Raw genomic sequence first — 14,106 nt, forward strand, 5'->3', positions numbered from 1 at the left:
TGGCATAGGCATGCACTTCAGATACCCACCTAAAGCAGCCTTTAGTTTTTCCACAATCATCTACCCGTATTTTTGCAAAAGGATCCACTGGAGGAGGGGATGGGAAAGCATAACCTGCAAAACCAAAATATAAACTACTACTGTAATGACTATAAAAATGAATGTTTGTCAATATATGAATGATTCAACAATCTATTAAATGCACATTGAGTTATTAGTCTGTAAAAAATTTTAACTTTTCAATGTCCTGAAACAAGCTAGTTGTATAGTTACTAGAATTAAATACTTAGCATTTATACCTAACTTTGTACAGTAGAAAATTAATGTTGTTTGAAATGACAATATTGATAAACAAAGATTTCACTTTTTCCTCTTGCTCTGAAGTTAGAAAACTAAGTTCATGTTAGCAGGCTACATTACTGATTGCTGCTAAGTGTTCTCTATGCTGTTATTCCCTACTAATACATTGGAAGAGAAAAGGGGTTGCATCTGAACAATTTACTATTTAGAACTAGAAAGAAATATCTAACTCCACCTAAAAGACTTTACAGGGATAAAGTACCGACTTAGGCTACGTCCACACGAGACTGGATAAATCCGTAACTGAAGCTTCTTCTCTTTGTTTTGACCCTCCATCCGCACTGAAACGGCGTTTTCCTCCCCCGAAAATAGAACTTTTCTAAAGCACTCTCCAGAGTGTTTAAATCTGAAAACGCCAGTTGGCCATTGCAGTGTGTATGGGGTAACTGGCTAATTTTAAAAACACTGTCATGACGTGCCGGAACAAACGGTGGCGGCAGCAGGGCATTTCATTGTTTTCTTGAACGCAACCTCCAACACCACAACAATATCTGACAATAGATGTGTAACAGCCTAATGTAACATTGTATGGAAATACAAGATAACACTGAAGCACACATGCTTTATACATTTAACAAGGTGCTTTACTAATGTATTGCTTGTGCAAACATTCAATAGATGCAATTGTCACTTTTGCCCAGTAACTCGTTTTATTGCACATGTTAAATACAGCAAAAATAATACACTAAGACATGGCAAACATAAAGGCAAACAAATGAGGTAACAGCAAATTTCACTTCTGCCCAGTAACAAGCCTTATTGTATTTAGTTGTAGCTGTCGTCCCTTTCATCAGTGAAGAGACTATGGCTGTAGGAAATGTTTCTGGACAAACGCGCACCAAGTCTTTCGTTTGGCAATTTCCTTTTAAGTTTTTCCAGTCTGTAACTGGACCAACGTGCACCAAGTATACCATTTCCTCTTTGCTTGTTTTCTGTGTGTCCTGCACATGCCCAGTAGGAGGAGATTTGCCCAAATATCTGTTCTCATGTGGACGGAGGTATTTTCAAAAATGCCTGGTGTGGACGCCTATCATTTTTACGCGAAACCGGTGTTTTCAAAATTATCCGGTCTACTGTGGACATAGCCTGAGAGAATAAAAAAATTACAGGTTCTTGATACAGCCAGCTATCATAAGACCATAAGATAAAGGAGCAGTAAGCCATTCCACCCATTGAGTCTGCTCCGCCATTCAATCCTGGGCTGATTCAATTCTTCCAGTCATCTCCACTCTCCTGCCTTCTCCACATACCCTTTGATGCCCTGGCTAATCAAGAACCTATCTATCTCTGCCTTAAATGCACCCAATGCCTTGGCCTCCACAACCGCTTGTGGCAACAAATTCCACGGATTTACCACTCTCTAACTTATGTAATTTCTCCACATCTCTGTTCTAAATGGACGTCCTTCAATCCTGAAGTGGTGCCCTCTTGTCCTGGACTCCCCTACATGGGAAATAACTTTGCCATATCTAATCTGTTCAGGCCTTTTAACATTCAGAATGATTCTATAAGATCCCCCCTCATTCTCATGAACTCCAGGGTATACAGCCCAAGAGCTGCCAGATGTTCCTCATACGGTAACCCTTTCATTCCTGGAATCATTCTCGTGAATCTTCTCTGAACCCCCTCCAATGTCAGTATATCCTTTCCAAAATAAGGAGCCCAAAACTGCACATAATACTCCAAGTGTGGTCTCACGAGTGCCTTATAGAGCCTCAACATCACATCCCTGCTCTTATATTTGTGACGAAAGAGGGTTACAAAGAGTACACATAGATCAAGATGTTAACTGTCCTGTGCTGGTACCAGTGGGATCAACAGTTGATCTGCCACCTGTCTTCAGGAGGAACAGAGATAAGGAAGACAATGGAGCAGCATTTGGAAATGTTAATGAAGAGACGGGAGAGTTTAACGGAAGGAGACACGGTCTGAGAGCTGTCAAGATCGGCTCCTTTTTTGAAGCCTGAACTGTTTGAAGTGTGATGGACAGGCGATACCCCAGCAGGGGGATAAAAAGGGACAGGTTCGCTAAGGCAGGACACACACGACACTACGAGGTAACGAGACCCTGGAAGCGGTGCGCCTCCCACAAGTCAGTGGGAGTTTTTGGGGGCTGGTCGCGGGACCAAGCCATAGACGCACAGGGTGGAAAGGTACGATCGGCGGGAACCTGGTGTGTGTCTGCCCTTGCCTGGGTGCCAGGTTCACTGCAGAGGAACGATCATATCTGAAACGGAGGGGTCACAGTCGGTGACCTCAGAAGACATTACAAAGGGCTCGCCCGAAAGCTGACTGCGAGGAATATCAAAGGTCTGTGTGAAAGCCGTTTTGAATATTCATTCGCTTTCGCTCTCTCTCCTTCCCCCCCCACCCCCGTCCACCAGCACGGCAGTGATTACTGTGAACTGAACTGAACTCAATTGAACTGAACTTTACGTCACTTTGAAACTAGTCATTTACCCCTAGACGACGATAGAGCTTGATTGATCCTATTATCCTAGTTCTGTGTACATGTGTATTTATCATTGCTGAACTGTTGTATTTATTATCCTTTTGATTAGAGTACTGTGTTGCTTATTTCTTTAATAAAACTTTCTTAGTTCCAGTAATCCAGACTCCAACTGAGTGATCCATTTCTGCTGGTTTGGCAACCCAGTTACGGGGTACGTAACATAAGTGGGGTTCTCGTCCGCGATTTTGAGCGCTAAATTTGGGACGGAGTAAATTGATTGGGTTAAAATTCCCGAAAGAAGGAAAAGGCAAGCAGCAGAAATGGAGATTGAGGAATTTCTAAAGGCACTGACCTTGGAGGCATTACAGGATGCCAGGAAAGCGGAATTGGCAGCTGTGGCCAAACGGTTGAATCTTGTTAAGGGGAAGTCGACAATGAGGAGAGAGGAGATACACAGAGCTATCGTAGAGCACTATGTATCTAAAGGTGTGTTTCCCCAAGGCGAGCTGGGGGTGATGTCTATTGAAAACCTGCTGGAGATGCGGTACAGGTGCAGATTGAAGAGAGAGAGAGAGAGAAAGAATGAGAATGAATGAGAATTTGAGCTGGAGAAGTTAAAGATGATGGCAGCGCAGGGGCCCATGCCGAACCAAGGTGGAGGGTTCAGGGCGACCCAGGAGGTTAGGCTGGTTCCCCTATTTGACGATACCGATGTGGATTGGTATTTTCTCCATTTCGAAAAAGTTGCTACAAGTCAGGACTGGCCGAGGGATAAGAGGGCTGTTTTGCTTCAGAGTGTACTTAGGAGAAAAGCCCAACAAGCTTACTCAGCTTTGTCCGCGGAAGATGCCCAGAGGTATGAGGTGGTGAAAGAGGCCATCCTCAGGATTTATGAGTTGGTCCCGGAGGCATACCGGCAGAGGTTCCGGAATGCGAGGAAGCAGTGGGACCGCACGTATTTAGAGTTTGCCCGTGAGGTGCAGACATATTGTGAGCGTTGGTGCGCCTTGAAGGGGGTGGATGGGGATTATGACAGACTGCTACAGCTGATCCTGATTGAGCAGTTTAAAGGTTATGTCCCTGAGGGTATGAGACCCTACCTAGATGAGAAAGAGGCAGCCACGTTAGCCGCAACTGCTAAGTTAGTGGATGAGTACGCGTTGACACATAAAATAAAGTTTGCTCCGAGTAAAGGCTACCAGAAGGGTTGTCAGGACGGCGGGGAGAGTCCGCCAGAAAAGTCAGAAAATAAGCCGGGGACTAGTGAGAAGGATAAGGTAGACCAGGAGCAGTCTGGTAGGAAGTCTCCTGGGGTCGTCTGTTATAATTGTGGGAAAGTCGGACACTTTGCGTCCAGGTGCTTTGCCCCAAAGAAGGAGGCGGGGAAAGGAAAAACGGCGATTTTGACTGGCTATATCGAGCTGGTAAACGAACCGCTAGGAGAGGAAAGGTCTGCCAAAGTTCAGGAAGGGCACGAGAGGTTTATCTCGGCCGGATTGGTGTCGGTGAAGGAGGGGTTAAACCCAGTTCCAGTGCGGATCTGGAGAGACATGGGAGCGTGTCAGTCATTGATATTGAAGAGTGTATTAGAGTTTAGTTCAGAGACCCAGACTGGGGAGATCAAGGTCAAAGGTATTGGGGAAGGGACAGAGGCAGTCCCTTTGCACCAGATACACCTACAAAGCAACTTGGTCTCTGGACTAGTCACGATTGGGGTGAGGTCCGAATTACCGATGAAAGGCATGGAAGTCTTACTCGGTAATGACCTCGCGGGGGGAATTGTGTTCGCAGCCGTGAGATTGACAAGTCAGCCTGCCAGCATTGAGGCCCCACCCATGGACTCGCAGGTTTATCCCGTTTGCGCAGTAACTCGGCGGATGTCGAGGAAGGCTGCAGAGGCTGAAATAAAGTTAGCTGAGACGTTTCTGCCAGCCTTATACGAGGAGGGGGTAGAAAGTGAAAAGAAGGAACGTAATGAAACAGGAGGAAGTGGGGAAATTAAGGTAGATTTATCATTAGAAAAGAACGACTTTATACAGGCACAGGAGCGAGACGAGGAAACAGCTCGCTGTGAAACAGAGTTAGGAAGAGAGCCAGTAGGGTATGGTGTGAAGGGGGAGGTGCTAAGGAAGGAAGGGAGACCAAGTACCACAGATGAGGAATGGGGGATGGTGCCAAAAATCTCTGGGGATGAGATTTTTAACCTGGCCCACAAGGTACCCCTCGGTGGACATTTTGAGGTGCTGAGGGAAACAGTCGGCGGAATCATGAAAGAGGTTTACTGGCTGCACAGGAGGAACAATGTTATTGATTATTGCAGACACGAGCTGAGACGGTCACAGGTTTTTGATATGCTAACAAACCTAGTCGGTGTTAGCGCGGAAATCAATGAAGCTAGGGTCCCCCTGATAAGAAAAAAAAACATTTTGAAAAGATGAGTATGGTATCGACCAGATGGGAGAAGGTTATTGTTTTGGCCAGCTCTGCTGATAAGGTCTCTCCCTTAATCCCCGAACAAAGCGACTCTTTAGGAGAATCAATTAAACGGCTCGCACATGTGTGTTTGATTGTCCCGAGGCGATGCAAAGAACTGGGACGTTGGGTGGTGTTTGTCACGCTAGGTCAGCCTAGTGAGCAACACCCCTATAGAATGAGTAATTCAGTGACGAAAGGGCTAACGAACACAGAAGTGTATATTGGCGATGTAATACGGCTGCCTGAAGCCAGCTTGATAGTGAACCTTGAAAAAAATGAGTTCGGCCACATGAAGGTCACTTATCTGGGAATTGTGGTGACACAGGGGCAGCTGGCAGCGATGCAAGCTAAGGTGCGGGTTATCTCTGACATCCCAACCCCGACAGACAAGAGGGCCCTCAGAAGGCTCTTGGAGATGGTGGGGTACTGTAGGAAGTTTTGCAATAACTCTGCGGTTACTACCCCTCCCCCTCCTACTAAGCCCTTCCGAAAGAAAACTAAGTTGGGATGGGACGACCCTTGTTATCGTGGTCCGGGACGAAACCCAATGAGAGGTTACACTGATTGCAATTCATCAGTGTTTTCGGCCACTATGAAGTTTGCCAAGTTGGAGCCTGGTTTAAGGGATTATTAAAAATTACACATATAAAAGGAACGGAAAATGTGATTGCTGACTGTCTGTCAAGGTGTTGACAACTTAAAATTCTCTGTATTAGCCAAACAGCTCATGAAGATGTATATTTGTGTGTATCTTATAATGTATTCATGTTTGTAATTTTTACCCCGGTAAAAATCCTTAAAGGTGAGGGGTGTGACAAAAGAGGGTTACAAAGAGTACACATAGATTAAGATGTTAACTGTCCTGTGCTGGCACCAGTGGGATCAACAGTTGATCTGCCACCTGTCTTCAGGAGAAACAGAGATAAGGAAGACAATGGAGCAGCATTTGGAAATGTTAATGAAGAGACGGGAGAGTTTAGCGGAAGGAGACACGGTCTGAGAGCTGTCAAGATCGGCTCCTATTTGAAGCCTGAACTGTTTGAAGTGTGATGGACAGGCGATACCCCAGCAGGGGGATAAAAAGGGACAGGTTCGCTAAGGCAGGACACACACGACACTACGAGGTAACGAGACCCTGGAAGCGGTGCGCCTCCCACAAGTCGGTGGGAGTTTTTGGGGGCTGGTCGCGGGACCAAGCCATAGACGCACAGGGTGGAAAGGTACGATCGGCGGGAACCTGGTGTGTATCCGCCCTTGCCTGGGTGCCAGGTTCACTGCAGAGGAACGATCGTATCTGAAACGGAGGGGTCACAGTCAGTGACCTCAGAAGACATTACAAAGGGCTCGCCCGAAAGCTGACTGCAAGGAATATCGAAGGTCTGTGTGGAAGCCATTTTGAATATTCATTCGCTTTCGCTCTCTCTCTCCTCCCCACCCCCCTCCCCCCCCGTCCACCGGCACAGCAGTGATTACTGTGAACTGAACTGAACTCAATTGAACTGAACTTTGCGTCACTTTGAAACTGGTCATTTACCCCTAGACGACGATAGAGCTTGATTGATCCTATAATCCTAGTTCTGTGTACATGTGTATTTATCATTGCTGAACTGTTGTATTTATTATCCTTTTGATTAGAGTACTGTGTTGCTTATTTCTTTAATAAAACTTTCTTAGTTCCAGTAATCCAGACTCCTACTGAGTGATCCATTTCTGCTAGTTTGGCAACCCAGTTACAGGGTACGTAACATATTCTATACCTCTAGAAATGAATGCCAACATTGTATTTGCCTTCTTCACCACCAACTCAACCTGGAGGTTAACCTTTAGGGTATCCTGCACGAGGACTCCCAAGTCCTTTTGCATCTCTGCATTTTGATTTCTCTCCCCATCTAAATCATAGTCTGCCCACTTATTTCTTCCACCAAAGTGCATGACCGTACACTTTCCAACATTGTATTCCATTTGTCACTTCTTTGCCCATTCCCCTAAACTATTTAATTCTCCCTGCAGGCTCTTTGTTTCCTCAACACTACCCACTCCTTCACCTACCTTTGTATCATCAGTAAATTTAGCCAGAAATCCATTAATCCCATAGTCCAAATCACATACATTGTAAAAAGCAGCGGTCCCAACACCGACCCCTGTGGAACTCCACTGGTAACCAGTAGCCAGCCAGTATAGGATTCCTTTATTCCCACTCACTGTTTTCTGCCAATCAGCCAATGCTCCACCCACGCTAGTAACTTCCCTGCAATTCCATGGGCTCTTATCTTGCTAAGCAGCCTCATGTGCGGCACTTTGTCAAAGACCCTCTGAAAATCCAAGTACACCACATCTACTGCATCTCCTTTGTCTACCCTGCTTGTAAATTCCTCAAAAAATTGTAGTAGGTTAGTCAGGCAGGATTTGTTAATATCGGAGTCTACAAAGCAAGAACTTACTGTTTCCTGGGAAGACCGGATTGAAGAGGCCAACGAGTGCAAGAGGGCTAAATACACAGATCTTGTTGCAGAATGCTGGTGCAATGGCTGGAGAGCTTGCTGTGAGCCGGTCGAAGTTGGGTGCCGGGGCTTTGCTGGCCATTCATTACAGCAGACTCTAAATCTCCTCGGAGTTAAAGGACTGCAGTGCAGAAGAGCCACCAAGAACATTCTGGAGGTGGCTGAAAGGCCTCACGGTGGCTGTGGATCCGGAGGGGGGGGATCCATGGATTAGTGCACCACTTGGATACAAGTCGGGGGTCAAGGGTGTCTGATGATTAAAGACCCAAAATACCCTATGACCCTGGGTTCATCACTGAAGACGTGCCCAAGTAGCACCAGAAGGTGTATTCTGCAACTTCCTTTCAGGAAACCATGCTGGCTTTGGCCTATCTTGTCATGTCCCTCCAGGGATGAGATTACCTAACAATCGATTCCAACAACTTCCCAACCACTGATGTCAGACTAACAGGTCTATAGTTTCCTTTCTGTTGCCTCCCACCCTTCTTAAATAGTGTAACATTTGCAATTTTCCAGTCATCCGGTACAATGCCAGAATCTATCAGTTCTTGAAAGATCACTGTTAATGCCTCCGCAATCTCTCCAACAACTTCCTTCAGAACCCAAGGGTGCATTCCATCAGGTCCAGGAGATTTATACACCCTCAGACCATTAAGCTTCCTGAGCACCTTTTCAGTCGTAATTTTCACTGCACATACTTCACTTCCCTGACACTCTTGAATGTCCGGTATACTGCAGATGTCTTCCACTGTAAAGACTGATGCAAAATACATATTCAGTTCCTCTGCCATCTCTACGTCTTTCATTACAATATGTCCAGCGTCATTTTCTATTCGTCCTATATCTACCCTGAAATCTCTTTTACCCTTAATATACTTAAAAAAGCTTTTAGTATCTTCTTTGATATTAGTCACCAGTTTCCTCTCATAATTCATCCTTCCTTCCTAATGACCTCCTTAGTTTCCTTCTGCAAGTTTTAAAAGCTTCCCTATCCTCTGTCTTCCCACTAGCTTTGGCTTCATTGTATGCTCTCTCTTTTGCTTTTACATCAGATGAATTACACTGGACAAGAAAAATTTTGCTTCCTGAATACCTTTGGGTGTACCTAATGGATTTTGGGCTGTGATTTGTGATCTGTGATTATGTGATTTACGATCACATGGCCTGCCAAAGGGTCTTGGCCCGAAATGTCAACTGTACTTTTTTCTTTAGATGCTGCCTGGCCTGCTGAGTTCCTCCAGCATTTTGTGTGTGTTACCATGTTTTTGAAATTGCCTATTTATATTCATAATTCATATTGCGTGTTTTTCATTATAATAAACTATTTGTATTTTCAGGAGTAGTTGTGATAGTAAAATGTCTTGGCAATGTGCAACAGCCGCAATAATTTCTGTTATTTGCGGCGAGTATACGCTTAAATCTCAAAGATGGAGCACAACTCCTCTTATTAAAAAAAGCCTGTTTTGGGTGTAAAATTGATGACCAAGACAAAGCCAGGGCTCCTCACATTTGTTGTACAACATGCGCTGTCAATGCCAGAGCTTGGCTCAGAAGTCAATTCCATTCGCTGTCCCGATGATGGCGAGAGCAGGATTATGTGACAGACTGCTACTTCAGTCTGACCAGTGTGCCTGATTTCTCTGCTGAAACAGGAAGTCCACTGAATACCCCAATCTCCCTTCAGCCATGAGACCTATGCCGCATGACGAAAGTCTTCCAGTACTGCAGCCACCAGAGCCATGGAGTCTTGAGGAGGCAGATGAATATGCCGTGACGCACAAACCAGGAATGGATGACGACACTAATATTGATCCAGATTTTGAAACTCTTATGTTGAGTGAGCCTCATCTGATAACTCAATCTGTGTTAATAACCCAACTGGAGACCTGGGTTTGTCAAAGGCTAAAGTAGAATTACTGGGTTTAAGAGTACAAGGATGGAATCTGCTGTCACTAGGCACAAAAATTTCCAAGAAGTATTTCAATATTTGAGACAGATGTTTCCCAGAATAACTGATGCCAAGATTAAGGAAGATATTTTTGTTGGTTCACAAATCAAACAGGTCATCAGTGACAAGCAATTCAAGGAACTTCTGGTGGGACTCAAGATTATTGCATAAAGGCATTCAGGTTGACAACATGCTTCAAGCATACAAAACCATGAAGTGCAACATGTCACTAAAGATTCATTTTCTGCATTCCCATTTAGACTTCTTCCCTGCAAATCTTGGTGTGATAAGCATTGATAAGCATGGTAAAAGGTTTCATAAAAACATAGAAAACCTACAGCACAATACAGGCCCTTTGGCCCACAAAGTTGTGCCGAACATGTCTCTACCTTAGAAATTACTAGTCTTACCCATAGCCCTCTATTTTACTAAGCTCCATGTACCTATCTGAAAGTCTCTTAAAAGACCCTATCGTATCTGCCTCCACTGCCGTTGCCGGCAGCCCATTCCATGCACTCACCACTCTCGGAGTGAAAAACTTACTCCTGACCTCTCCTCTGTACCTACTCCCCAGCACCTTAAACCTGTGTCCTCTTGTGGCAACCATTTCAGCCCTGGGAAAAAGCCTCTGACTATCTACAGGATCAATGCCTCTTTCACCAGGACATTTCATGGAGAAACAGTACCAGGGCAACTGGAATCCAACAATACTGGTTGATTATTGTTGGACACTTAAGCAGGAAGCCTCAGACACAGAGTGAAACCGAAGATAATCAACAAAACATCTCGGCCTTTTGGCTAAGATCAAGTGTAGTATTTGTAGCTTAGTTGAACTATTGCAAAGTATCAGCACTGTAATGCAATTAAATACATTATATTCAATAAAAGTTAATTTCTTGTTTCTCCAAACTCCTACCTGATACAAGTAGTCTGAAATTATATTTGTGTTCAGCGTCAAGTGGTCTATCATTAAAAAAAAATTCTGAGGAAGCAACACATTCGAAAAAAAATTGCTAACCAGTGTGATTATTATTTAAAGCTACCACCTGATTTCCTCAAAGAATAGTGATTGGCAATACAAAGATTAATGGAGTTTTCTTTATTAAGGGAATAAGGATATGATTTTGATGCTGAATTAAAAGATCATCATTGAGCTGAATGACTGAGCAGCCACAAGGAGGCAATTGGCCTGTTCCTGCTTTTATTTTTAATTAAACAGCAACGAATGAAAAGGATACTTATAATTTTATTGATCTCTTCACCCGTTATTGGTAATTATCCATATTTAGGATCTTTGCTGCTACTAATTGTTAATATTTTTTCAGTTAGTAGCCAAGCTTTTTCATCTGATATGAATCCGCAGGCATCACATTTAGCGGGGTAAAAAGCGAAAATCAGAATTTAAAAAATACAAAAATTTTTCAGAAACCTCGAGGCCAAAACACCCGAGGCTGAGCAACGGTTGCGACGATGTAATAAACTGTGATGGATGAAAATTTCACTTCCCTTGGTGCTGAAAAAGAGTAAAGCCTCCTGCAACAGAACTGCCAAATACAGAACACCGTACAAATTCAAAATGCTGGAGGAACCCCAGCAGGCCAGGTAGCATCTATGGAAAGGAGTGCAGTCGATGTTCCGGGCCGGGGTCTCGGTCCAAAACGTCAACTGTACTCTTTTCCAGCTGGCCTGCTGAGTTCCTCCAGCATTTTGTGTGTGTTGCTTCTGCAGATTTTCTCTTGTTTCTACGCGGCCGAATTATGTATTTTGCCTCACACAAATTAATCCTTCTTCCCTTTTACAACCGAACGACAGCACCAACCTTCATCCCCCCAATAACGTGGCTCCAACAGTTCCGCCGCAAACGTGTTGTAGGATTCCTGGTGCTTCTCAGCGGCGCCCGAGTCCTCCAGCTGCAGCCCGCTCTTCTCCAGCTCCTCCAAGGCCACCCTGCCTTGCTCCTCCAGCTCGGGTTCGCTCGCCATCGCACTGCCCGGCAGGGGTTCCTCGGCTGCAGCAGCGCAGGCGAGTAGGGAGACGACAAGCGCCCATGTCGCCGACATCGTGGCGGCAGACAACCGGCGAAAGATGTCGATCTGATGAGCGAAGGACGGGTCAATCCCAGACCATGGTTTGTCTCAGCATCAGCGGAGCTGAAGGCGCGCTGACGCACGCAATCGGCCCCGGTCGGTGGGCGCGCTCCGCCCCCCTTCGCGGTGGGTTAACGGCGACACCTTGGGCGAGCTGACCTCGCCAGTCAGAGCTGTGTGGATGTGGGGGTCTTGAGTCGGGACAACATTCGGTGTCGGCCGAGCACTTATTGCAGGTCAGTTTGAGCGAAAAGCAAACCGCAGTAAGGACTCGGCACGACGATTGTCCCTTTCGCTCCACAGAGGGTGCTCGGCTCCAGATTCCAGATTTCACCAAGATTGAAGATAGACTGGCAGAGGGCAAAGCGTGGGAATAAAGAAGGCCTTCACTGGTTGGATGCCGGTGATTAGAAGTCGGTGTTGGGACCACCTCTTTTAATGCTATGGAAATGATTTGGATGGTGTAATTGATGGTTTTGTGGCCAAGTTTTGGACCATACAACAATAAGTGGAGGGACACGTAGGAAGCAGTGAGTCTGCAGAAGGACTTGGACAGATTATAATGGGCAAAGAGGTGGCACATGGGCTATTGGTGTAAGGGAGTGTATGGTTGTGCACTTTGGAGGAAGGTATAAAGATGTAGACTATTTTCTAAATGGAGAAAATTTCAGAAATTGGGTGGGAAGGCACTTGGGAGTCCTTGTGCAGAACTCACTAAAGATTAACTTGCAGGTTAAGTCTGTGGTAAGGAAGGCAAATCAATGTTAACATTCCTTTCAAGAGGACTAAAAAGCAAGGATGTGATGCTGAGGTTTTATAAAACATTGGTCAGACCATACTTGCAGTACTGTGAACAGTTTTGGGCACCTCATCTAAGAAAGGATGTGCTGGCATTGCAGAGGGACCAGAGCAGGTTAATGAGAATGATTCTGGGAATGAAATGGTTAGCGTCTGAGGAGTGTTTGATGGCTCTGGGCCTGTACTTGCTGGAGTTTAGAAGAATGGGGGAAATCTCATTGAGACCTATTGAATAATGAAAGTCCTAGATAGAGCAAACATTGAGAAGTTGTTTCCTATAATGGTGGAATCTAGGACCAGAGGGCACAGACTCAAAATAGTACAATGTTCCTTTAGAGCAGAGATGAAGAGGAATTTCTTTAGCCAGAGTGTGGTGAATCTGAGGAATTCATTATCACATTTGGCTATGGAGGTTAAGCCATTGGATATATTTGAAGTTGGTGGTTAGTAGTTCTTGATTAGAAAGGGTGTCAAAGGTTACGGAGAGAAAGCAGAAAAATGGAGCTGAGAGGGATAATAAATCAGCCATGATGGAATAGTGGATCAGACTCAAAGAGTGGAATGGCCTAATTCCACTTCGATGCCTTATGGTCGTCAGGGACCAAGGTGCCCACCTGGAGCAACACACAAATGCTGGAGGAACTCAGCAGGCCGACTGCACATCCCCCCCCCCACCCCACAGATGCTGCCAGACCCGCTGAGTTCCTCCAGTGTTCTTCACGTTGCTTCAGATTCCAACATCTGCAGTCTCTTGTGCCTTCTTTGCAGGTCAGTGTGAGTCGATGCCAGTGGTTGGTCGGACAGTGAGCTGGACAAATGGTCAGAGAGCCAACCAGAGATGACAGGAGTCAGGGAAACCTCTCCAAGGCCTCAGCCTTGCTCAGAATGGGATGTGGTGAAAGACTTCAATTGGGTGTGGAAAGTCTGCAAATGTCTCTGGATTAGATTGAGTATGGAAAATATTGCATGTGACTGTTGTGGATTATTTGTGGCGATGTTAAATTTTAATTTTATAACTAAGAAGGACTTTACTTCAAAGAGAGATAAACATGTGTATTGGTTCCTGTTATCCTGTGCACTGCGATGTCTCTATAGTCAACAGGCACACGTGAATGGTGGCTAAATACCTGCACCAATTGTTTGTAGGTCCAGTATATTGCTTTACAGTAATGGATAGGGTATTTTCCCAGCTGTTTACATTTTAGCTTCCTCTTCACTATTAAGTACACACCATTATGAAATTAACCATTCAGCAGTTTCTGTGACTTAAAACAGCCAAATAAGATCATGTTTAGCTGCCCATGCAAAAATGACGGCAAACTGCAACACTCATTGAAACAATGCATTTGTCTCCTGTTAACTGTTGTTTAGCTACAAAGAAAAACAAAAATGTCACGGAGATATCCAGTATTTATCAGATATTTGAATTTGAAAAGAACAAATGAAGCATATACAATGTTTAGGAAGCTAAAATCCAACAGGGCC

At 44.9% G+C, this 14,106-nt stretch overlaps 1 protein-coding gene and 1 pseudogene across 1 annotated transcript in view; one reads left to right on the plus strand and one right to left on the minus strand.

Annotated features, from left to right (window-relative positions):
• LOC140194741 (DOMON domain-containing protein FRRS1L) overlaps positions 1 to 11,860 on the minus strand; it is a 29,035-nt gene extending 17,175 nt beyond the window's left edge. Inside the window, exons 1-2 of the mRNA XM_072252003.1 lie at positions 11,556 to 11,860; positions 30 to 114 (exon numbers count right to left, since the gene is read on the minus strand). Coding sequence (XP_072108104.1) covers positions 30 to 114; positions 11,556 to 11,796 — 326 coding nt within the window. The 5' untranslated portion in view covers positions 11,797 to 11,860. The remainder of the gene's footprint in view (positions 1 to 29; positions 115 to 11,555) is intronic.
• On the plus strand, positions 10,515 to 10,650 carry LOC140195748 (U2 spliceosomal RNA; annotated as a pseudogene).
• Positions 11,861 to 14,106: the final 2,246 nt, after the last annotated feature.

The sequence above is a fragment of the Mobula birostris genome, chromosome 3, assembly GCF_030028105.1.
Source record: "Mobula birostris isolate sMobBir1 chromosome 3, sMobBir1.hap1, whole genome shotgun sequence".
Taxonomy (NCBI): domain Eukaryota; kingdom Metazoa; phylum Chordata; class Chondrichthyes; order Myliobatiformes; family Myliobatidae; genus Mobula; species Mobula birostris.